At 44.2% G+C, this 25,207-nt stretch overlaps 1 protein-coding gene across 2 annotated transcripts in view; it reads right to left on the bottom strand.

Moving 5' to 3' along the window:
- Positions 1-25,207, bottom strand: part of PTPN14 (protein tyrosine phosphatase non-receptor type 14) — a 147,485-nt gene that overhangs the window by 40,434 nt on the left and 81,844 nt on the right. For both annotated transcript variants that reach the window (XM_087827908.1, XM_087827907.1), the window contains 3 exons: positions 7,835-7,932; positions 5,481-5,548; positions 177-247 (listed from right to left, as the gene is read on the bottom strand). In XM_087827908.1, coding sequence (XP_087684034.1) covers positions 177-247; positions 5,481-5,548; positions 7,835-7,932 — 237 coding nt within the window. The remainder of the gene's footprint in view (positions 1-176; positions 248-5,480; positions 5,549-7,834; positions 7,933-25,207) is intronic.

The raw sequence follows: 25,207 nt of genomic DNA, 5'->3' as shown, positions 1-25,207 counted from the left end.
ACAAGCAACACAGATCTACACACCCCTCTCAGAGCAGAGCTGGACCACAGGCTGGAAGAAATAAAGCTGGGTGGACTCGAGCCAGGGGCTGGGGGTGGGGGGCCAAAAGCCTCCTGCCATGGACAGGACGGCGGCTGTGCGCTGGGCCCGGCAGCCCTGCCCTTGGCCGGCCTTACCTGTGGGCTTTGTGCTCTTGGGCTACCTTCTGTGTCAGCTCCTCCAGCACGGCCTCTTCCAGGGCCAAATCCTATCAAAACAAAACGCAGCGAAGGTCATTTATTATTCTGCTTCCACCGTCTGCAGGCATCCCCACTGGCCTCATTTCCTCAGGCTCCCCTTTACCCCCTTGAACTCAAGGCTGTACTTTTCAGGGGTGGGGGTTCATTTTTACTTTTCTAATGTGGCTCCCCACTGTAAGTTAGCCTATTTTAAAGCATATTTGGGGTTGCCACCTGAATTCTCTAGGGTCTGGGAATAGCTCTTCCTTCATTCACTTGCGTCTTCGCTATCTGCCTGCCTCTCAGACTCACTTTTATTGAAAATGCTCTCTAAATACGTACATGTCTTTAACCAGATGAGTTTCCAGGGCATCATGCCTTCAAAAGCTGAGCTAGGAAGGGACTGTGCCACCTGGCCTCTCTGTCCACCACCACGACACCAGCAAACCAAGTCATAGCCACCTGCTCATTCCAACGTTACTTGATGGAGCCTTTGGGAGTCAAAGAGGCCAGGACAGCTAACATGCCTCCAGGGATATCTGTCAGGTAACAGCTGTGTAGCTGACCAGATGGTGTCCCGGCCAACTGGAACCCAGGCCCCTAGGACTGGTGGTGAGCTAGCTCCCATGGGATTAGAGCCAATTACTCACGTCTCTCCCCAACTCCCCTTCAGTGCTGGAGGGAGTGTTTACAGGGCTTGTTAAACATTTACCAGCAAAGCTCTGTCTGCGACGGAGAGATGGAGTCTAGAGGAATATATCCCAGACAGGGGGACCAGAGAATTGGCTCCTGAGGCATTAACACACAGCAATTCTAGAGCTTGTGGTGGTCTGGGGAGGCTCAAGCTATGGGGCCAGCTGCCTCCAGCCTTCCCAGCACTAAGCAGGGCACAGATGTGCACCACTCTCCTCTGAGCTCCGAGGGGTTGTCAGAAGGGGCCCTGTGCTGTGTGTCCTGGTGAGGCCCTCTGGGGCTCGTCCAAACATTGGGGGTGGGGGTATGCGGCCGATGTTTGGGCAGAAAACATCCAAAATGCCTCATTCTCTTGATTCTAAAGTACCATTTATATAAAGATCACCTCCAATTTAACAACTTTTCATTGATGAAACACTACCCCCAAAAAGGTATGCCTCAAAACTACAAAGAAATATCTTATCTTGAATTATGAAAGCGTGAAACTCAGCATTTTCTAGAGCTGGAGAATGGGAATGTAACTATACCCTGGATTTCTTAGCTCTGCAGATGGTCATGAGAAGCCTTAGAGAAGATGGAGAGAATTACTAGCAGTTCTTATTTTTCATGTGTTAACTGATTAATTTGCCGTTTCCTGTTTAGCCATCCACTGAAATGACTCCAGGCCTTGGTAGGAAACAAGCTCAACATTTTCAGCTTTATGCTGTGGAGTAACAAAGACACCACATGGCTTAGATTTAGCTCTGTGTGTGCATCTAGGCATTGAGTCGTAGGAACACCTGATCCTAATTTTGAAAAGCTAATAAAAGGCCTGAGGCAAATAGAATAAAATAAAATAAAAGATTATGTGAAGATCAAAAAGTGCTCCATTGAACCTCCGCTTCCTTCTTTGAAAGGACGACATGTCCACAGGTACCCTCTGCTATTGTCCTCACTCGACAGCCTCAGTCTGTGTCCCGGCCTCCCTGAGGTATGGGCCCCGCCACGGGGACTGCGAGAGTGGCCCCGTGCCGATGAAAAGTGGCAGCGAGCGTGCCTGTACACAGCCGCACACCTGTGGAGCACCCTGTGTGTTTACCTTTGTTCTTTTCTCTGCTGCAGAAATGCCATTTGACAAATTCGGTTACTTTCTAAGATCAAACACAGCCATTCATCCCAGCTGCCCTCCCCCACCAAAGGAATGCATTCTTCTCTTTGAAAGCTCCAGTGGCACCAAGCAGGAAGTTTACAACCTGCCGTGGCTCCCCACTGCCTGCTCAATTAGGTCAACACCTGGGCCTGGCATTCAGACCACTCCGCTGGGAGGGACCCAGCCTTCCCTTGCAGACCTCCTCTCTCCATGGCTCAAGGGCCCAGGCAAACCCCTTTTCCTAAGACAGGCTGCTTTTACATCTCCACTCACACTTGTGCCGACCTAGCAGGGAGAACCACCCTGACCCATCACACCACATCCTGTGAAATGCCACCCAGTCCTTCAGGACGCCTCTCAGGTACCGTTCCAGTGGCAGGGCGTCCGTATTTCCCAGAGTTGGATGTCAACTTTACCTCCCTGGGCCTACCTGTCCCACTGTGTCTCTCTTGGAGCCCTTACCTCGTCGGCCTATGTCTTTCTTACAATTATGTGTACACTCATCGTATCCTCTGTCCTAGTCGCTCTCCCTCTACTGGATTCTAGGCACCCAAGGGTCACCTGTTCTCCATGTCATTTCCAGGGACTATCGCAGGGCTTTTACACAATGCAGCTGATACCCTCTCAATATAAAGTGATCGGTAAATGTTTATTAAACTCAACTCAACATGCAGCATGTAAGTTTCACATTGTCAAACAGGAGTTTTTAGCTGTGCAAAGCCGGTTGGTGACCGAGTGCACCACCTGCCTGCCCTCTGTCTGCTTACAGGAATGTTTTACTGTAAGCACAGTCTTCAGCACCCCTCTCCTTGCACAATGCAAACAGAATAATAAAGCTAGAAGTAACAATAATGATGCTAATGTGATGATGATGGCGGCAACTAATAAACACTGTGAATTTACCACCTGTCAACTAAGCACCTCACAGGCATTCTCTCCTTTGATCTTCATGATCAAAATGGGCTTGTTATCCTCATTTTTAGATGAAAAAAAAAGGTTAAATAACTTGCTCAAGTTCACACAGCCAGTAAGTGGCCCAGACAGGATGTGGGCACAAAGAAGGCTTGACCCGTACACTCGGAACCTCCTGACCACAGGCCACAGTGTGTCAAGGACAAGAGCGGGAGGCGGTGAAGATGCATGACTGATGGCAAGGCCTAGGAATGCTCGTGATTCAGATGTACGTGAGGACGCCAGCTCCTCGCCGCAGGATCTTCAGCCTGCCCCGCAGGACTGCCTGCGAGGATGGGGTGTTCTGTAGCCCAGCTTTCTGGCACGGTAGCCACAAGTCACATATGGCTATTGGGGGCTTTTTCAATAGAGCTAATGCAACTGAGGAACTAGATTCTAAATTTAAATGTTAATTAATTTAAATTTGAATGTAAATAGCCAATGGGTCACTACTAGCTACTACCCTGAAGAGGGAAGTTTTTGATCCAAGAATAACATCAGTATTTGTCTGTCTGTGGTGAGACGGAGCAAGGCCTATGCCGTTTAAATATCAGATGTGCTCAGAGCCCAGTGGAGATAGTCATAGCCTAAAAAAGGCGCGATGCACAAAGTAATGTCTTTACTGCTTCATTCTTTAACTTGCCAAGGCGTTGTACCATCTACAAACTCATAAACATCCTGCTGATAGTCACCTTCGAAAATTCTAAATAGCACCCAAGCAGAGGCTCTGTGATCAAGATGGTTATTGAGAGAAAGGTGGGGGGAAAAAATTGTAGAAAGCTATCAACCTAATTCATTGCCTCCATCTGAGACTAAAACTGCACATGGTCTAAAATTCTAAGGTACAAGCTTCACTTCTCTCCCGCCAAGCATCCTGAAGAACACTCTGGCTTTTCAGGGAGCTTCTGAGATGTCGGAGATGTTGATTCAGGCACATAGACACTAAATCCTGTGAAGAGTCTCTGTGCTGAGTAACACGGTAATCTCTCCGAATGGAGGTTGATTTAACGGTAGATTAGTAAGGCATAAAAAAGAGCAGGCCTGGCACAGAAAACTGCTGTTTTCTTTAGAGGGAAAATGCATAAGGATAAAGCTATTCATGCAAAGCTAGACATCATGCAGGATTCCCCTAACTTCCAAAAATAAGGTTGGTTTTGGACCAATTTAAATTCATCCCATGCACTGATTATAGGTAATAACTGCCGCCTACCTTCTCCTAGGCTCTCAAAACCTTTGTCACCAGACACCCGACTTTCTCCCTGATGCCACAGCCCGTTAGATACCAAGTTCTACCCATTTTACTTCCAAAACATCTCTTGCTTTGCTTTGTTCACTGCTCACACTTAATTCACATCTCCTGCCAAGAACACCACAACAGATTCTCATCTGACCTGCTGCTCCCACAAACGGTCTCATTGCTCCACTCCAGCAACTCTTAAAGTATGGGGTCTACACCCCCCGGATGGAGCCAACGTGATCTAATTCCTCAGACCTTCAGGTCCCCTCTTGCACCGAGTGACAGTCCGACTGGCCAGCTGCCTCTTTCCCACCCTGCCTCTGCTTCCTTGCCTCTGTCTAGGTCATTCCTTGCTCCCTTCCTCTCTGCAATCCTGCCCATCCTTTAAGACGCAGCTCACACACCACTGGCCTGTAAACTTCGGACATCCCCCAAGCACGTGTAACCCTCTCCCCACATAAAATCCTGATGTGCTTTAATACACTTGACCCCGGGTTCGGATTTTACAAACTTCCGATTGACTCAACCACTCCATTGTCTGTCTGAGAACAAGCACTGTTTCTTATACAACTTCGTCCCCCGGGGGTTTGTTACCCAGGTCAGTGCTTTGGGCCAAACAGTGAATCAAAACAGTAAGTGCTGACTGATTACGATTTCCAAAATCCGAGCCAGAACGCTGGAGTGGGCAGAGCTCTGACCTAACAGGGCTCTTCGACTGTCTTAATCCTTTCTCATTAAAACTCTTCTCATTTACCCCAAAACTACCAAAAAAATAAACAATCAAACATTCCCCAGGGATTAAAACCTAGCCTCATCTCTAATTTAACCCAAGAATGGGCATTTCGCTTTACAACTCATTCAACGGACTTTTATGAGCACAGGCCAAATGCCAGAAGACAGGGGGTCCCAGCTTGAGGACCATGAAGCTGACATTCTAATCGGGGGTGGGGGGAGAGGAGTTCAGATACTGAGAGCTCTGTTTTTAATCTTCAGAATCAAACTGGTTATAATCTCCAAAATCACAGTGTAGTGGTAATGGCACTGGGGGGGGGCAAGAAGTGTCTTGAGAAGGAAGGAAGAGGCATCATCTTTTCTTTTTCATTGTTTTACAAAATTGTCCATACTTCACAAATTCATAGACTTTCCTCCCCAGGAAATGTGTGTGTGTCAAATACCCTGAGATTTCCAAAGGAAAGAATTAAACATCCAAAGAAGGCAGAAAATTCATTGAGAAAAAGGACATCATACTTACCATAGGAAACAACACATATTCTCTGAGGAAATCTTGAGAATCAAACTGGTTATAGTCTCCAAAATCAGCTGAAAAGAAGAAAAGGGAAAGGGGTAATGATTTCACTTTTTACATGAAATTGAAGATGGAACAAAACAGGGTGGGCGGATCACATTTATTCTTCCCGCAGCATCCTATTTCTGCACTATTATAAAATAAAACAGTGCCGAGATGTGTTGCTGTTACCATGTTTACTTAGCAGTGCTGTAATACCAGCATGTGAGCAATGCCGCACGATTTTCTAGAAAGAATGGGGGAAATCTGAAAGTGATTCCTAAGCTATTTTTAAAACTTAAACCAAACCTATATTTATCTTCTCGTTAAATACGCTTCAACGCAGACCTTCAGAATATCTGCCAAGGGGACTTTCTAACTCAGGGTTCATTTGGGGACCTGAAGAGCCAACCCCATCTGTCTCTCTTCATATATTTGCAGCTGGAAATTCCCACTGTAAATCACCCTTGGCAAGCAACCCTGCAAATCTTTATACCTCCTACTAAATGTCTTCACAGGCTGCAAGATGCCAAAAATTCTGTTTTGTCCTGTTTTCATCTCACCATCTCACCATGCTATGTCTGAGCCTGTGCAAAAGGAACACAGTGAGCCTGTATCACAGATCTATAAATCTATTGCTTCTGGTTCCACTTACTCTCCAAAAAGAATCAAAGCAACATGAAGTTTAATTTCACATAAAAGATTTAGCATCAGGTAGAAACGGATTCTGGTAACTTTGAGATAACAAGAGACAGTGCCAGGATCCACACAAAAGGCCAGTGGGGAGACAGTTCCCAGAAGGCGAAGATGCACAGAGCTGGTTACCAACTAGGGGAGGCCTTCGGGGGTAGCCAAGATCACGTGCTCAGCCTGTGTTCGTCTGGTCCTCAGTCATCATATTTCATGGGGAGGTATCTCTGCTGATGTGTCTTTCTAATCGCCCACTAAGGCTCACGGGAAAATGATTTTACAAATGTTGCAGCTACAGCAGCTTTCATGAGACTGAAGAGGGGTCAGTGAGAAGGGAGTCCAGAGTAAGTCCACCACCTTCCTTCAGCCTAAAAGCTATCGCCGGGCTCTTCCCCAATCCAGGATGCTGGCAATAAGCCCAATGACTGAAGAGTGGCGGGAGGGGGGGAAGAGAGGAAATAAAATAAACAGAAAAGAAAGCTTTTTCAAAGGAGAAAGATCCAGTGTGAAGAGGAGGGACATACAGGATCTTCTCTCTCTTCTCCCCGCTAAGGCTGCCTTTTTCCATTATTTTAATGATTTTCTGTTATAACACACTGCTTATTCTGTTACATTGTTCTGGGCACTGTTCCTTCCTTTTCCGGTCTTTAAGTGGACAGATGGGACACAACGTGTTCTCTGTCCTTCTATCCACAGGGTAACAACAGAAGCGAACTAGGCATTGTACAGCTAACAGAAACCACTAACCTGCTAATTCCCTGGAATGAAAGAGGTCAAGGGAAGGCTGCCTCTATGGACATTTTGGAACCCAAAAGATTCAACTGCAGTTCAGAGTTTGGGATGGGAAGTTCATTCACAGCTTCTAAAATAACAGCCCACACAGCAAGGACTGGCAGGTTAGCTAACATCTGGACGTTAACTGATTTTAAAGAAAATAATGACTGAAAGGAAAACACGTTTCTCTCTAAAAATTATACTGTCATGTTTTCAATATGACTCAAGACAATTAAGCTATCACTCCATAAACAGTAACATGGAAATACATGTAAAAAATTATGTAACATGTTATATAAGTATATGTAAAAAATATGTGCAACGATTTAGAGACGATAAAAAAGAGCTGTCTGATACATCTAAGTAGGCTAGGTCGAAAGATAAATGTAGCCCAATACCCGTTTGTTGTTTCACATTACAACTGTGCATTTTCAATTTCTCTCTTTCACTGTATAAAGAATAAGTTATACTGTGACGTTTAAAGCTCTCACACTTGAAACTGATGTGAAAGTCACGCAGCCACAGCAGCAAGCCACAAAGTATGACCACATTGGGCAGTGGAATAATTCTGAGAAAATGTCCCACAAACCCTGAAATGTAGCTTTAATTAAAGGCAGGATGAAAGGGGCTATTCTTTCAAATAAAACTGAGATTGTACAAGCAGGGGCAATTTGCAAACAGCTTTGAGAAACCCACCATCCTGCCGCACACATCACTTACTCTGCATTTTTAACGTAAGATATCTTGACATGAAAAGGGAGAGTTACTAAGGGATCTTTAAGTAACTTTCACGTTTCCTTCCCAGAGCCGGCAAATAGACGATGGGACGCCCCACTCCGGTCATCGCTGTCTCTTACCTTGCACAGCTAGGCCGGCCAGCCGAATCACCTGTTCCAACGTGCACCGCAATCGCCCCTCGAGCACGTCTTTTTTCACTTGCAGGTAATACTGATACCTGGTTCATGGGAACAGAGGAACAAATAACCCTAAAAAACACATACTTGGAATACAGTCCCACAACACCGACGTCTCTCGATGTGAAACCTTGTGTCCACAGCAGGATACACAGGTGATGCTGATAAAGGTCAGCGCTCTGAAAGGTGGGAAGTGACCCCTGCCTGTGTTTATCTTCGTTTGATGTGGCAGGTGCCACATCCCGTTCATTCTGAGCTGGAGAGCATTCTCATCAGATCATCCCATTGTGGGCCAGCAGCATGAACCCCTGATAAGGACCAGTTAGTTCTTCATAACAGGGACCGAGAATGAAAGTGCTTTTCCACACCTGGGCGCCCACACAACACAGCCGCCAGAGCCACATTCAACAATGTGCTTCCTGAATGAGTTCTGGAAACACACCTTTTTTTTTTAACTCAAAAGTTTGGGTAGGATAGATCACAAATAGGCCGAATACTTGGAATTCTGCTAATGAATGGGATAAAACTCTTCAGAGCCAGGCTCGCCTGACGCATCTGTGACTCATAAAAATCGAATCTAATGCAATACTGAGCCTTCCAACCCTAAGTTCATCCTCAAACCAGCAAACTGCAGACGGACAGAATGTGTCCATACACAACCTCAAACCTCAGGCTAGACCAGTGTTCTCAGCAGCTAATACAATGTATTGTTTCCTTGCCAATAAAACTGCACTCTGAAAATTACCTAAACACTTCGAAATCTCCACCCCAAACCTTTATTTCCCAGGACTCCACTTCCTTTGACCACCCTCTTAAAATACAGTCACCTCTACAACGGTCAGGCTCTTCCAGCATTAATTCTTGGCCAACACGAACCACCTTTTTGCTCCTGGTGACCATACAACTCTGTCTTTTTCTTAACTTTGGTATGCCAGGCAAGGCACGTCTGGAGTGACCCAAAGTCCAATTCCTTTGGAGAGAGGCAATCGGCACTGAGAGCTACTTATGGCTGGCCCTAGCTTGACATGGATATCCTTGCATAGCGACCTGATGCCTGTTGGAGGGAATGACCAGGCTGTCTGTCCACTGCCGTGTTATCTGTACTTATTTCCTCTTGGGTCCACTGGACAGGGTAAATACAACCACGTCAGTCCTTGGTGGGAAAAACCTATACTAAATGAGAAGGACCACCACTGGGAGTCCTTTAAAAATACTTTTTAGTCAAACTTAATACACAGCCCCGGCCTGTGTGGCTCAGTTAGTTGGATATCATCCTGCACCGAGGGGTTGCTGGTTCAATTCCTGGTCGGGGCACATGCCTGGGTTGCAGCTTGATCCCTGGTAGAGGGTATGCAGGAGGCGGCTGATCAATATTGTGCTCTCACATCGATGTTTCTCTCTCCCCCTTCCTCTCTCTCTAAAAATCAATTTTAAAAAAAAACACAACTTACTACATAACAGAAAAACAAACTATTTTTCCTACCTCCAACTCACCTTTCAACTAAAATATTCATGATCATTTTACAGGGTCCACTAAGGGATGGACACTTTTACTTCCAGTCCACACCGCTTGACTAAATCCACTCATGTATATGCCATACTTACTAAGCCCTTCTTAAGTGGGCGCGAAGCCAGGGGGCACCCCGGAAGGGTCTGAGACAGGCGCCGCCTTGCAGGGATGCTCATTACCTCCTGACCACTGCCGTCGTGTTTTTCCATCTAGAGCACTATTAAGGGTTCAATTTTTAAGAACCGACGAGTAAAACATTCTAAAAGGTGTTATCCTGGCACTACCTGCCATATCCTGGCACCATCTGCACTAGAGCCTTTTTATGTGTCTCCTTGGAGGTAAAAATGATCAGCTGATACCGCTGGGAAAAGGCCATCGACTCATTAATCCACAGGATCCAGCAAAACAATAGTTCTAAGTGCTCTCGCCCTGCTGGCCCCAAGTTCCCCCTGCAACTATTGTTTCTATAATTCATGAGCAACTCCCGTAACAGAACATCCCATCCCAGGCAACAGTGAATGCCTACCCACCAGGAGGGACACCAGGAGTGCTCCTGGTCATTCGGGCTGGATGGAGGTTGCACTGGGGTACAAAGCCGAGGAGCTGAAGGATGCAGCGCCCTTTCCCATGAGCCACCCAGACAAAGAGCAACCCGAGCGGCATTAATGATACAGTGCGATGACCCCACGAGCTTGGGAATATCACTTCAGGAGACTGCAGAAATGAGAATGGAATTTGGGCCACTTTGGAAACTACTACATTTTTGCTCAAAAGGCACTTTTATAAACTATAATAATTCTATGCTAGATGAAGACTAAATTGGAGAATGTGAGCTGAACTTCTATTTCTAGCATGCTTGGTTTTTGCTTATTTCTGATTAGCAATTCGATTCTAACAGCAGGAGAATGGAAGAGCCGATCCTATTTTGGAAACATGCAATTTCATGGAAGTATACTCCACCCTGTCACAGCTCCGGGTGGAGGGGAAACGAAAAAAACCTGTTCCTCGTGCCAGGAAAGTAAGCCTTTGCCAACTTTCCAAAGGGATGCTCTTTGAAAACTCGAGTTCACAAGGAAAACTTTTTCATATTTTTCATATTCAGAGACCTGGAAGTCATCTGACTGCTGAGGTCCAATGACGGGTTTGAGGTTAGGACTCTTCCCACCCTTTAAGAACTGGTGACCACAACGATGCCTGTCGAATAAAGGTAAAATTTCTATACTCAAAGGTTTTTGTTTCGTTATGAATCTACAGAGAAGATTCATTTGTGGGTGAAACGCAGGTTTCTATGAGTGAAACAGAAAAGCCTTGCTGGTGATCAGTGCCACCAAACTCTACCACTAGAACAAAGAGTTACCGTGAATCAGTCTCCGAAGTCTCATCAATCTGGACTATTTCTATCCACTCTCAAGAAAATAAGTGACTTTTCCGTGTTCCTTCCTCCACCTATGATTTTGAAAAGGAAGTTTTAAAAATGCAGCATCAGGTGAAGTCAACACAGAGCATTTATCCATTTCTGACAGTGGTATCCAAAAACTTTCCAAATTCCACTCCATAGCATTGCCCTCAACGTCTACAGATGCACTGCTAGGATCTCCAACCTCTCTTTTTAATTCACACGTGAGGAATTTAGCTAAGCACTTCCTCAACTCCGTTTTACTTGCAGGTCTGTTAATACTTCTCGGGCTGAGAAATTCCACATCTGAAAGGCATGGACTGTGCGACCGCAGGACCCCCAATAAGACGTGAGGCACTCAGAGGCCGAGTTTGTGTTGGCTTTAAAATATTTCTCCCACCCCTCCCCCATGAGTGAAATATTCATTCCAAGTCCAGTTCAGCAGAAGTGCCTCACACAGGGCATAGTCAGGAAAATATGAAAGCCTTCAGATCTGATTTTGGTCATGCTTCCACCCAAGGACTCAACATCCTGAGCACAAGTCACAGGACAGTGGAGACAGGAGGGTGGGAGGCGATAATTACTGTTCCAAATATTTGCTGCTGCTTCTCCACGGGGCCTCCCCTCCGAGAGGGTCACACCTGCCTATCTCATTGACTCTGACTAGCTTTGGGGTCCTCGAAATGGGGGTGGAAGTGACATGTGCCACTCTCGAGCGGAACCTTCTGACTGCATGCGTGCCAGGTTCCCATCTCCGTTTCCCCCGCCCTGAGACCTGCAGCGTCCAGGTAGGGGCTTCAGCTCGGTTAGCCTGAGCCAGGGAAAGAGGGCAGTGGACACGGCAGACACAGATGTGGGCAAGAAATAAGTATTTGACTTTGAAAACAACAGAGGTCTGGGGGTTAGTCGCAGCATGAGTTGGCCGAATTTATTTAATAAGGAAAGGATTTCAAAAGGTCCAACCCTTTCGTTTTTAGACAAGGGAACTGCGTTGAGGGAGAATGGCTTGCCCAAGGTAACACAGCCTTGAAGGTGGGCCAGACGGACCAGAGCGGGAGCTCTTTCTCTGCAGGGCAGCCGCCCAGGCGATGGGAGTGGGATCTGATTCCCGGCCATCAAAGGCAAGTCATCAGTTTCATGGAAGTCTAAAAATAAACATGAAAATAAAAACACCACTACCTGGTGCTTTTTATGATCCAATGCTCCTAAGAAAGGACTTCACTAACCAAGCTGCCCTTCCTCGCCCATCAGATTGTCTGGGCTACAGCGTACGAAGCATACACTGACATGGGAAACTGTTCTGTTAAAACCCCATACAGGACGCATTTCATAAGCTGGCCCATGGGTAATTCAGATCTGTTTTTTCTCAAGGCAACAGCCTCTGAGAGAGTTCTCTCTCCTCCCCCAGAGGTAGAGGAAGGGAAAGGAGATGGAACCATGTATCCTAATTACTTGTTAACAACTTTATGAGACGTATAGAAGGATAAAGTAAAATCTAGAGATTGAGGTCGCTGATTGGAGGCTCCTGTCTAGAAGGACAGACTATGACCAGAAGCAGGTGCAAACTGGGCCCATAAGTGTATGCATTTCCAAATGCAGATTTTTAAAAAAATAAACAGCCGTTCATCAGTGTCCCCACACAGTCTTTACTGACTCTGGCATTGAGTAAAGATACTTCTGTATCATGGGTCAAAGTTGACCAGGCTCCGTTCTGTTGCTACCGTAACAACACTTGAAGTTGTATGGCCAGCACACACTGCCCATCCATGACTCGCTTTACCCATTGCCCAGGGGATCTGAGACAAAAAGCAAACGCTCTTTCACAGTTAAAAGCAGGCTAGTGAAGGCGCTGTGTAAGCTGTAACCACAGACCTGCCGTATCAGTGCTATTATCAGGCAGCTCGGTCTGCCTTGCCTTCTCTGCAGTTCAAGGTTGGTCAAATCAACTTATCTCTGCCCATGTGCCTGGTCAGTAGAGATGTGACAATTTAGAGAGAGGGGGCATATCAATACCACCCTTAAATTCCTCAGTCTGTGAAGCCTTTCTATAAAAGTACTGGGGTGAGAGGGGGGAGAAATTTTTTTTTATTGTTATTAAGAAAAGGGTAAGAATATTTTTTTAATTGATTTTAAAGAGAGAGAAAGAAAGGGGGGAGAGAGGGGCAGGGAGGGAGCGATGGAGGGAGGGCAGGAGGGAGAGAGAGAAACATCTATTTATTGTTCCACTCATTTATGCATTTACTGGTTGATTCTTGTACGTGCCCTGAGCAGGGATCGAACCCACAACCTTGGAGTATCAGGTTACCCTCAGTTGGAAGATGCTCTAACCAACTGAGCTCCCCGGCCAGGGCAGAAGAGTGAGACTTTAAATGCCTGTTTCTCGCCAGAAAATCTCCTTTACAATCGGCAGTATCGGAAGGATCTTGCTAGAATATGCTGGCACCCAGGTTCCCCGAGGCCACTGTAGTCTGTACCAAAACACTCACACTGCTTTCTGGTTGATAATATATTGGGGGAAGGGGGGAGTGGATAAATGTTTCTCTACTAGAAAAGACAAAAAAAGAGGGGACAGAGGACACGCTGTCCTAGGATTCTGGGCACAGGACAGCAATGGAGCATAATTTTAACTCTTAGATGGACAGAGATACCGACAGGAGAGAAACAGCACATTCCAGCCATTCCGAAGGGTGTTCACGGCTGTAAATCCAGATAATGGACAGCGCAGCCCAGCCCGTTCCCCGTCTGCCGGGACCAGATAAACAGTCCGCAGGCGGGCGCGCAACCAGGCAAACCTGACCGCCTCCCTCCCTCTGTCCCTCTCCCCTCCAAAGCCCTGAGCAGATTTCCAGTCTCTGATTCTTCGGGTGTCATAAGGTGGTTGGTACCTGGCCGGTGCACTATCCACAAGCTTCTCTATTTAATGAGTGTTCAAGTTGACGGTCAATAAAAACTGCGTCGTCAAGCACACTAGGAAGCCAAGCCTCCAGCAACTATGCAAAAATTGAAATAACCCCACGGGGGAGAGAAGAAAACAAAAAGGCTACAACTATAACTCGACAAAGATCACCTTAAAAGGGAAAGTTTTCCTGCTGGCCTTTTTCACACCACAAGCCAAAACACATGCGTGTGTGAAAACGCAAACAGGCGCATACATGCAAACATACAGACACGACCGTCTTGGCAAAAGGGCAGTGCCAGAAGTTTTCAACATTCGCCGATCTATACCGTTTTGCCAGAGACACCCGACTTCTCACTGAGACTCCTTAAGTTTCAGTGAGTCAAAGGGTTGTAATTCTTTCCTAAAAAGGACGGTGTTTGTTTAAATGCACATAAACACACACGGCCCTTAACTGCTCGTGAAGAAAGGCCAATGATAGCAAGGTGTTGCAAAAGGGAGACGCAAGCCACAACCTGATCCTTGCTTTCTGCTCTTGAACTCTCGCATTAATTACAACAAATTACAGGGAACCCAAGTATAGTTTATACGTACGATAAACTCCCTAATAACAGCCTATCATTTAATCAGGGGTTCTCTTTAAAAAAGAAAAATTCATTCCCTACAATACATCATAGAGGGAGAGAGAGTGCCCTGGCATCCCTTCTTTCTGCCCCATCCTGTGGGATTGGTGCAGATTCCTTTCCTGTGGATAGAATTTAAAAGAACCAGCAGAGGTTTCACTGCTGTGGGCTGTGATTCCCTGAACTAGAAAAACATGGCATCGGAAGCAGAAATACCTAGCCTCGAAAGAAAACACTGTCCTAAAGATTACGATGTTAAAATAGAACCGAAGTCTGTTTTGCTCTGTCTTAAAAATCTCCAGCGACGTGGAAAAGTCTGGCAGTTCCTCAGAAAGTTAAATATGGAGCTACCACATGACCCTGCAGCTCCACCCATAGGTATATACCCAAGAGGACTGAGAACACATGTCCACACAGAAACTTGTACACGAATAGTAACATTACTCATAACAGAAAGAAGGGGAAACAACCCAAATGTCCATCAACTTATGAACAAAATGTGATCTAGCCACACAATAAAGTACTATTTAGCCATAAAAAGGAATGAGGTACTGATACATGCTTCAACGTACATGAACTCTGAAAATACTAGGCTAAGTGAAAGAAGTCAGACACAGAAGGCCACATGGTGTATGATTCTATTTATATGAAATGGCTAAAACAGGCAAATCCAAACAGACAGAAAGTGGATTAGTGGTTGCCAGAGGCTGGGGGCACAGGGGATGGGGAGTGATTGCTAACGTTCTGAAATTAGACAGTGGTGCTGGTTGGACAACTTGGTGAGTATACTAAAGACACTGGACTGTGTACTTTAAAATGGTAAATGTTGCATGAATATGACCTCAACAAAACAAAACAGCTAATAACCCTAACCAAGAAAAAGTTCTGACTGACACAGCACCCCACGGTCTTCAGGATCCACTCAGAGCTACCTTCTAACTTCTTGCCTCACCCCACGCCACACACTTGAGTTGTAATAAACACCTGTGCTTCCCATTACCTACCATGTTCTTTCCCGCTCCCCCGTTTCCTCTGCCTCATGCCCTTGCCCATCTCCTCCATCACCTACTCATCTCAAAGCTCGGATGAAACGTATCTCTCTTTGTAAAGCTTCCCAAGGCCTCCCCACCAGTTAAAGTACCCCCTACCCATCCCACAGCGCTTCAGCCAGGCCTCCTGCCCTGTCATCAGCACCCCCGACTCCACCATAACCTACGCGCAGGCTGGGGACTGGGTCTTATCATTTAATGTCAGTACCTGGTGCTAAGTAAACTCTCAGTAAACATTTCTGAGTAGAGGAAATGCTGACAGAGAAACAAAGAGGGAAGGAGGGAGGGAGCGAGGGAGATACACCACCTCACAGTAAGATTATTAGATGTTGTTTCTAAGGTATGAAAGAGGCATCTAAAAGTCTCAGAAATGTAACCCATCACACATGAAGCAGGAAGCCATAAAAAACTTGTTTCTAAACAAAGAGTTAAAAAAGAAAAAAAACTTCTTCGAAGACCTAGAACAAACAATGCAAGAGTGCAGAACAATAAAGGTGGAGGACTTGAAGTCTCACTGTAAAGCTACAGTAATCACGACAGTGTGGCACTGGTGAAAGAACAAACAGATCCATGGAACAGAACGGAGAGCCAAGAAACAGACCCCCATAAATACAGTCAGCTGACCTCTGACAAAAGAGGAAAGGTGGTTCAACAGAGCAGAGACAATCTCTTCATCAAAGGGCACGGGAACAAATGTGAACCCACATGCAAAAAAAATGGGGTCTAGACCAGCCCTTATACCTTTCACAAAAATTAACTCAAAATGGTTGAGAGACCTAATGTAAAATGGAAAACCACAAAAACCCTACTAGATAACAGGAGAAAAATCTAGATGATCCTGGGAATGGCAATGACTTTAGACATAACAACAAAGACATAATCCATGAAAGAAAGAATTTATATACTGTACGTCATTAAAATTAAAAACTTCTGCTCTGGCAAAGGCAATATTAAGAGAACTGGAAGACAGCCACAGACAAGAAAAAAATATTTGCAAAAGACACATCTGATAAAGGACTGACACAAACATACAAGGATCTCTGAAAATGCAACAATAAGAAAACAACCCAATTTAAAAAATGGGCCAAAGACCTTAGCAGACATTTCATCAGAGAAAATATACAGATGGAAAGTAAATACATGAAAAGATGCTCCACATTATATGTCACTGGAGAAATACAAATTAAAACAACAATGAAATACTACTACACACCTATTAGAATGGCCAAAATGTAGAATACTGACAACACCAAATGCTAGCAAGGAGGTGGAGCAACAGAAACTCATTCTTTGCTGGTGGGAATGCAAAATGGTGCAGCCACTTGGGAAGAGAGTCTGGTAGTTTCTTACCAAACTAAATATACTGTTACCATATAATCCAGCCGTCACACTCCTTGGTATTTACTCAGAGGAGTTGAAAACACATGCCCACACAAAAACCTGCACATAGCCCTGGCCAGTGTGCTCAATGGTTCGAGCGTCGGCCCACTCACTGAAGGGTTGCAGGTTCGATCACCGGCCCCAGCAGGGGTGTGTTCGGGAGGCAACTGATTGATGTGTCTCTCTCACATCAATGTTTCTTCCACCCCCACCCCCCCCCTTTAAAAATCAATGGAAAAAATATCTTCAGGTAAGGATTAACAACAAAAACTGCACACACGTTTATAGCAGCTTCATTCGTAACGGCCAAAACTTGGAAGCAACCAAGATGTCCTTCAGTAGGCGAATACATAAACAAACTGTGGTCCATCCCAACAACAGAATGTTATTCAGCATTAAAAAGAAATGCGCTATCAAGCCATGAAAAGACATGGAGGACCCTTAAATGCATATGACTAAATGAAAGAAACCAATCTGAAAAAGCTACATACTGTATGATTCTAACTGTATGACATTCTGGAAAAGGGGACCAACTATAGAGACAGTAAAAAGATGAGTGGGTGCCAGGAGCTGAGGTTTGGGGGGATAAACAGGCAGAGCACAGAGGATTTTCAGGGCACCGAAAACACTCTGCATGATATTATAATGATGAATACATGACACACATTTGTCCAAACCCACAGAATGTACAACACCAAGAGCAAACCCTAATATAAACTACGGACTTTGGGTGTGTCAACATAGGTCATCCTTGGTGAAAATTCTAGTGAGTGATGCTGGTAATGGGGAAGACTATGCATGGGGTGTGGGAGAGAATATTGGAAATATCTATAGCTCTCCCTCAATTTTGTTGTAAACCTAAAACTGCTCTGAAAATAAATGGTCTTACCAAAAAAAATACTCCCTCAGTGTGGATCATTTGTTTACCTGTGAATGAAGTAAACTGCTTTCTGAGCTACCAAGCAGCAAAGGGACAACTCGGGGATGAATCACTGACAGAGATCAACAATGGCATGACATAAACCCTCACGGTGGGCAAATGGGGCAGATACCAAGGAGGAAAAAAGCTCCGCAGGGCTTCACGGTCAAAGCCACTCCCCTGCTTCACCACTGAGCAATACGGAGCCGGATCCCCCTTACACTAGGAACACGTATGTCTTGATTCATCAGCTCCAAGCACATGCGTGCCTGCCCTGAACATCATGTGTTCCTAACATCACCTACAACTCCACTGTGGGAAAGCAGAGCTTAAATTACATCTGGAAGCTGGGTGAGTCAACTGCCTGAAGATCCGTCTTCCTGGTGAAGAGCCAGGTTCATGGCTGAGATGTTTGTATAACATCCTTCAAAGTTGGGTGAGCCGGCAGATGGAAGGACAGTACTGTTGTTAGCAATATGCCTGGTCTGAAGGAGAAAATAAATAAAAAGCAACAAATATGAGGCAAGAGGATCATCTCTGTAGACAGGCATGAGTCTTCTTCCTTGTAATTCCTAATTAAAGGTAGCTCCTACATTCTCACAAGCGAACAACTGCCCAAAGAAGGCACTTCTGCCCTGGCCGGGTAGCTCAGCTGGTTAGCGTCATCCTGATATGCCAAGGTTGCAAGTACGATCCCTGGTCAGGGCACATACAAGAATCAAACCAATGAATGCATAAATAAGCAGAACAACATATTGATGTTTTTTTTCTCTCCCTTCCTCTGTGTCTCTAAAATCAATCAATCAATAATTGTGTGTTTTTTTTAAAGCCACTTCTTTTGTCGATGATAACCTAGAAATGAGCAGGAAATACTGTGGGCTTAACAAATGTTCGACGAATGAATGGTGGAGTTAAAATCATTAATCAATTATGTATCTTTAGAGACTATGATAGAAATAGAAGTTCCCAGTTTGTATTAAGCCAGATGGTTAGATACACAAGGTATCTGATTGCTGGTGGTGACCAAAAACTCAGGATGAATGGAGATGAATGGGGAGACCACTGGGTAGTCGGATTCTATCTTCGTCAAGCCACTTTCCTACCATCAGAGCAGGACAGCACAAACAGGAGGCCTTCTTCAGCTCTTACAAAAGGAAAGCGACAGTCTACTGGACTCAAGAAAAAGCCTAAGAGTCTATATATTGGCCAGAAGGCACGTGACAAGCCAGGCCAAGGGAACATCTTCCGGCAGTGAGCACCTGCGGTCTAAGATAAATGTTGGAAAGGAATGATATGTCACTGATTGTGACTTGTCTTCTGTGCCGTGATGGGCTGAGAATCCTTTACCTGTCTTTGGTCCATCCTGTCTTTGGACTCTGACCTTGGTGCTCCACATGAACAACCATCTGTCTACATCTTTCCCTCCAGCATCTCTAGCATGGAAACCAGGACCCCACCCAAGTTTTGGCTAAGAGCTAGCCAAATCTAATGTTATACTCTGGCTATTGTTTTTACTTACTGTCCAATCTAAGTTTTAAATATCTTATTTTTAATCCTCACCTGAGGATATTCTTTCCATTGCTTTTCAGAGAGAGTGGAAGGCAGTGGGGGGGGGGGGGGGGGCACGTCGATGTGAGAGAGACACATCGACTGGTTGACTCTCGCACGCACCCCGACCGAGGCCGGGATCAAGCCTGCAACAGAGGTACGTGCCCTTGGCTGGAATTGAACCCAGAGGCCAACGCTCTGACCACTGAGCCAAACCAGCTAGGGCAAAGTTTTAAATCTTTTAATCACTTGGGTTTTAGGCTTTAATGCTTAAACTCTGCAGGCACCCACTTGTCCCATGCTCTCTTAGTCACTAAACATACATTTTCTCATATTCATGGCTCAAAAATGTCTAAGGACTGATAGAAGGAAAAATATCAAAAGAATCTTTTAAAGCATGGACAGAAAACACACACAAACTAATTAGCTAAATGGGATATTCATCAGAAATAGCAAAATAGCTGCAATTTCTGCCCTAAAGTCAGAAATAAAGAAGACACTTTAAGAACTTGCTGGATGACCTTAATTTCCATAGGATTGACTTGTCATGAGACAACTGCCCACCCCACCCCACTCTACTTTCTGTCCGCCACGTTCAACCTCTTTCCATCATAGCACTTCAATATTGCAAACGTTATATATTTCTAGCATAGGCCCACCCATTTCTATCAGCCCATACATATCTTGAGGGCATGGACCACCCCTTTTTGTTCAATAATTCACGACCCAGTAGATGACCCCAGACTTGGTAACTACACCGAAAGTATTATGATCATTTACTGGCTCAAAGAAACCCAGTGGGTAAAAAGAATGCTTTTTTGGAAGTTAGCCACCCAAAGAGTTGGCATAGAACAATACTGGACTCAGCAAGGGGGAGGGGTGGTCCCCAAATCACCTAAACTCCAGGTACTACATAATAAAATGTCTTTCTCCAGCCACCAAATTGGAATAATTCATTCCATCCTCTGAGTTCCCACTGCATTTCTTAACTCTGACATGGTATTGATGAAGCAATTTGTTTAATTATGTATGTCTATTTTTGCTTCCTTGGCTATTTTAAAGGCTTCTTTTGTTCTGTATTCCCCCTCAACCTCTAGCACACAGTAGGTCTTCACTGTATGTTTCCATTAGAGCATTGTTACGTTTACATTACACCATGGCAGCCGTACATGATGTGGCCTTATGTACAGCCAGTTAATTACAGACTGGCTGAGGGGAACCTTAGAGGAAATAATAAAAACACACCAGGTGTCTACCCAAGGCCTGGCGGACTTGAATTCTCCACAATTGAGATTTTAATCAATTTCTCTAGGTGTTAAGAAACCAGAAGATTCAATAATCCTTAATAATAACAGCGCTTTCCATTTTTGGAGTTGTTTTCCAAGTCTTTTCATGGGTCACAATTCATGTCCTTTCATATTCGCAACAACCCTTTAAGAGAATCACTACAATTTCCCACCTACCGGAGAGGAAGCGGGGGCTGGGAGAGGCAAGGTGACTTGCCAAGTCTTCTGATTTTAGTCAAAGGCCCTTTCATGGCAACATGGGCCTGTGTAGTGAATTGGCACTGTCTGTAGTTTCTATAAGTCTGGAGCATAAATCTCCAAGGAGAAACTGGAAGGAAGAAATGAACTAGAAGGTTGTAAACACATTACAACATGAATTCGCTGACCACTTTCTGAATTTTTACTGCTGGAAATGAATACTTTCCTTTAACGGAATCTTTAAAAGCAGTTGAGGACATCAAGTGTAGACACAAACGCCGAAGATAAAGTAGCAAACGAGCAAACATCTCCCTGCCCTAGAATCCAGCGTCTTCCTAGGCTGTGATTTCTGCCAAAACTGTGCTTGGTAGTCTCAGGCATGGAAAATGTCTCCCTACAATTCTTCCTTCCGAAGCCCTTCCAGGCTCTAGGATTAAAGGACTAGATCCCCTTTTGTTGAGTGCAAGTTTAAATAATTTTAGAAGTCCTTTCTTCTTTCAAAATTGCACTTCTCTAACTGCCCCAGTCTCTACAGGGCAATCCTTTACAACCCACAACCCATAGTCAGCTTTAAGGTGGAAAGAGCAATCTCCTAGGGAAGAAAATGATGACCCACAGTGACAATGGACTATACATACAGGTAGAAGGAAGCCCACTGTGTAGGTATGGGGACAAGGAATGCAGATTGCCAAGCAGCGGGCTGCAATCCCCACATGACAGAAAATGCCTTATTACCTCCGTTTTATGGAGAAGGCTGCTATAAACACACTCTTCCTTTTTGTTCTGTGTCTAAGAAGTTCATAGGATCTCATTAGAAACCAGAGTAGAAACCAGAGTAGGGACACGTCACAGGCCTCCTTTGGAACCAAGAACTCAGAGGCACAAAACCAAGAGAGGATACCAGTTCTGGACAGTCAATGGCTATACTAGGCACAGGGCCACGCTCAGAGGACACGATTCCTATAGAAAAAATTCCCCCTTAAACAAAAAGCTCAGTAGGCTTCTCCTTAAAATCATGACTGCAGAAAATACATGGCCTCCTATATTTATTTTAATGTGTTCATGAAAGCAGCACAAAATCTATTGGTTAGAAATCATTTAAAAAGCTGTCAAATTCTCTTACTGTGATGATTTTTTAACCTCTTACAAGCTAAACCAACTTAGACCCAACTGGCTAGTAAAATATTAGAAATATACTAGTAAATACATTCAATTATTTCTTCATCCATTCTATAAAACTTAGGGAGCACCTGCTACACCCAAGTTGTTCTGGGCCCTGGGGATACAGCAGTGAACTAAAAAAACCCTAGTCAAGGAACTTACATTCCAGTGGGGATACCAAGCAATAATTAAGTCTATAATTAAGTTTACTGAGACAAAATCAGATAAGAGGTATGGAGAGTAACAAAGTGAGAGGTGGTCAAGCAGGGTCTCTCTGACAAAACGAACGCTGAGCTGAGATGTGAAGGAAGTGAGGAGCTGGCCACGTGGGTATTTGGGGAAAGAATGTTCTAGTTTGGCAGATACAAGGGCCTGCAGGAGAGCGTGTGGTGGGGTCCTGAAGAACGTCAAAGAAGCCAGTGCAGCCTGAAGTTCAGCCTTTTGTAAGTCACCATCTACTTTCCCCTAACAGACTGGAAAACCCTTCGGGGCAGGAGTGCCGCTCTGCATTTTATAATGTGCCTTATACTTAGCAAATAACGCGTTGAATGAATGCCCAGAGATGAGTCTCAAAGGCAGAGGGGGCTTCCAAGGCAGAAAGCAGAAAAAAACAGGGAGATACTTCAAGTACTGGCGAGGAACAGAGGAAGGGCCAACACCCAGGGTGTCAAGCAGCACTGAAAAGACTGGTCCGACAGGTAAGAAGGGTTTGTGGAAGGAAGTGGAAGGCAGGAGGGAGATAAAGGCCTGCAATGCTTCAAAGGCTCTGAATGTTGGTCTTCGCCTTCTAGGCAACAGTAAGCCATTAAACATTTCTGATAAACAGAAAATGATGAAACAACCACCCTTAAAAAGGATGCTCAGAGTTGGTACGTACAGCCCAATAAACAGATGGATAGTAGAGATACACATCAGGAGGCCAGATAATAATAGTGCCAGGCACTACAAAGCATGCTTTTCCATCTACTAACCAGTTTAATCCTCAGAAGGGCCTTCTGCTCATAAAGAAACTGAGTCTCAGGAAGGATAAATAACCCACCCAAGGGCACACAGAGAGCTAGAACTCAAATCCAAGTCTGAGTGACTGAAAAGCCTGTGCTCTCCCCCACGCCCCTGTATTTCGGGCCAGAGGGAAGCAAGCAGAAAGCAGGAGCAGCAGGAGGCTGGAACGGGTTTACATGGAAAGTGGTGCAGCACAGTGGTCAGTGTGTGTGGATTCTGGAGCCACAGCGTGTGAGTCTGAATTACAGCTCTGTCACTTACTCATGTGGTGATCCTGGGCAAATTACTCCACCACTCTGTGCCTGTTTCCTATTCCGTGAAATCAGAAAAAAAATAATGGCACTACCTCTAAGAGTTGTTGTAAGGACTAAATGACATACTACATATAAAGAGCTTAGAATGATGACCTGCCATACAGTAAGTCCTCAATCAATGTTAGTAGTCATCATTACTGTAAATATTAGGAAAGATCAATACTCCCAGCTGAGCAAGTGCCAGAGTACTTGCTTTTATGTTTACGGATGTGTCCTAAGGCCCTCAAACATAAATAATGAATTCAATATATGGAGCAAACGAAACCGAGGTCAAGTACCTAAGATGTTTCAGTCTTAAAATTTGCTTTTTATTTTTCTGGGAGTAATAAAAATCTTGGAGAACTGCTGGGTAAAACATACTCAGCAGAAGTGAGTACACTCGTCAAAGCCATGTGCAAGAATGTCCATGGGATATATACTAGAATGTTCATAATACACGTACTAGAAATGTAAACTGCAGCACAGTTCACAACAGCTCCAAAATGGAAACAATCCAATGACCTTCAACAACAGAATGTGTAAAGTGTAGTAAACTCCTGTAGTGGAATATTATGCAGCAGTGAAGGGGCAAGAGTGGAGCGGTGGCTGGAATGCGTTAAGTGAAGGAAGTGAGCATGGGAAGCCAAGCCAGAAGCAGACCCATGGGCTTCTTTGCTTGAGCTCTGATCAAGCTGGTTTCTTTAAGGACACATCAGAGTTAATGACTTGTAATGTCCTTTATCATTGCAAAGTTCCGTGCTTCTTAAATGAGAACTTAAGAGGAGAATCTGTACAATGCTCAAATGAGCCCCCTTCAAAATATTAGCAAACATGACTTTAGACAATTAAATACACACAGATATTTCATTCCCCATGATCAAAAGCTAGACTTATTCTCTCATTTACTTTAATGCTCTTTAATCCAAATTGGGTCAAGGGGAAAGTGGGGTAAAATGTTTCAGGGTGAGGGGGGTGTGTGTGTGTGTGTGTGTGTGTGTGTGTGTCCAGGCAAAACGTAGGTACCACAGGACGACTCTTTCTAATTCAATTCAACAGTCTTCTCCTACAGTGCTTCAAATGTCTAAACAGATTTCGAATTGTATTGTAGTTATAATTATACAATGTTACAAACTAGCAAATAATCATATTCAATCAGAAAGGAAAAGTGCCTACTTTAGGGTATAATAGTTAAATAATTTGGGATGCTCTTTTAAAAATCAACCAGGTGTAAAGAATATAGCCTTCCTATATCTGGTATTTTCCAACTTCCTGTGGATAAACTATTTCCAAGCCAAATTTTTAAAAATAAAAGTGGGACATATTTTGGAAAAATTATCAGAATATATTAGCTCTCAGGATAATGCCTTTCATAGTCCTCACAAGAGGGAGCGCATTAAATCATGGGTATGTGTGTGTGCATGCATTTCAACACAAAAATCTCTCAACTTATAGTAAGAAGGTGGTCACAGAAGTTTGCTTGGAAAATTAAAATACCTGTTACCCAGAAATGAGCTTTTCTGTTTTGAAATTTTTCTTAAAACATACTGTGCTTCTCATTAGTAGTTGGAGTCAAGGATTCCATGAAGCAATCTAAAAAAATGTCTTTAAAAAAAAACACAAAACTGATCATGAAAAGAAACCTTAATGTTTTCACAACTTTGGAATTTTATTTGGCTGAAATTTTATTATTGTTTCTCAATTTACCTATCGTTTCATCTTACATTTACCTAAATGCAGTAGAAATGGACAAATCGGACAATGGAAAGAGAATTACTGAAATCTGTATATGGAATTCTCAGTTTTGAAAAATTCTCATGTTTTAAAATCTAAAATTAAATGTACAATTTCAAAGCCTGGGGGGACGAGAGGAAAAGGTCTCATTGAAGATCTCAGGGTCCTAGAGGAGTATCATTCAGTCAGTTGTTATTACTTCTTTATTAAGGATGCACATGATGCTAAATTCTTGTACAATAAACATATACCCTAAGTTTACATATATGTATATAAACATATATTGTATTACTTATAATCTATTATGCATTATTAAAGTTTCAC

The sequence above is a fragment of the Miniopterus natalensis genome, chromosome 19 (assembly GCF_054644295.1).
Source record: "Miniopterus natalensis isolate mMinNat1 chromosome 19, mMinNat1.hap1, whole genome shotgun sequence".
NCBI classification, from domain to species: domain Eukaryota; kingdom Metazoa; phylum Chordata; class Mammalia; order Chiroptera; family Miniopteridae; genus Miniopterus; species Miniopterus natalensis.
The sequence above is the reverse complement of the archived record's forward strand: the minus strand, read 5'-3'. Positions and strand labels throughout refer to the sequence as shown.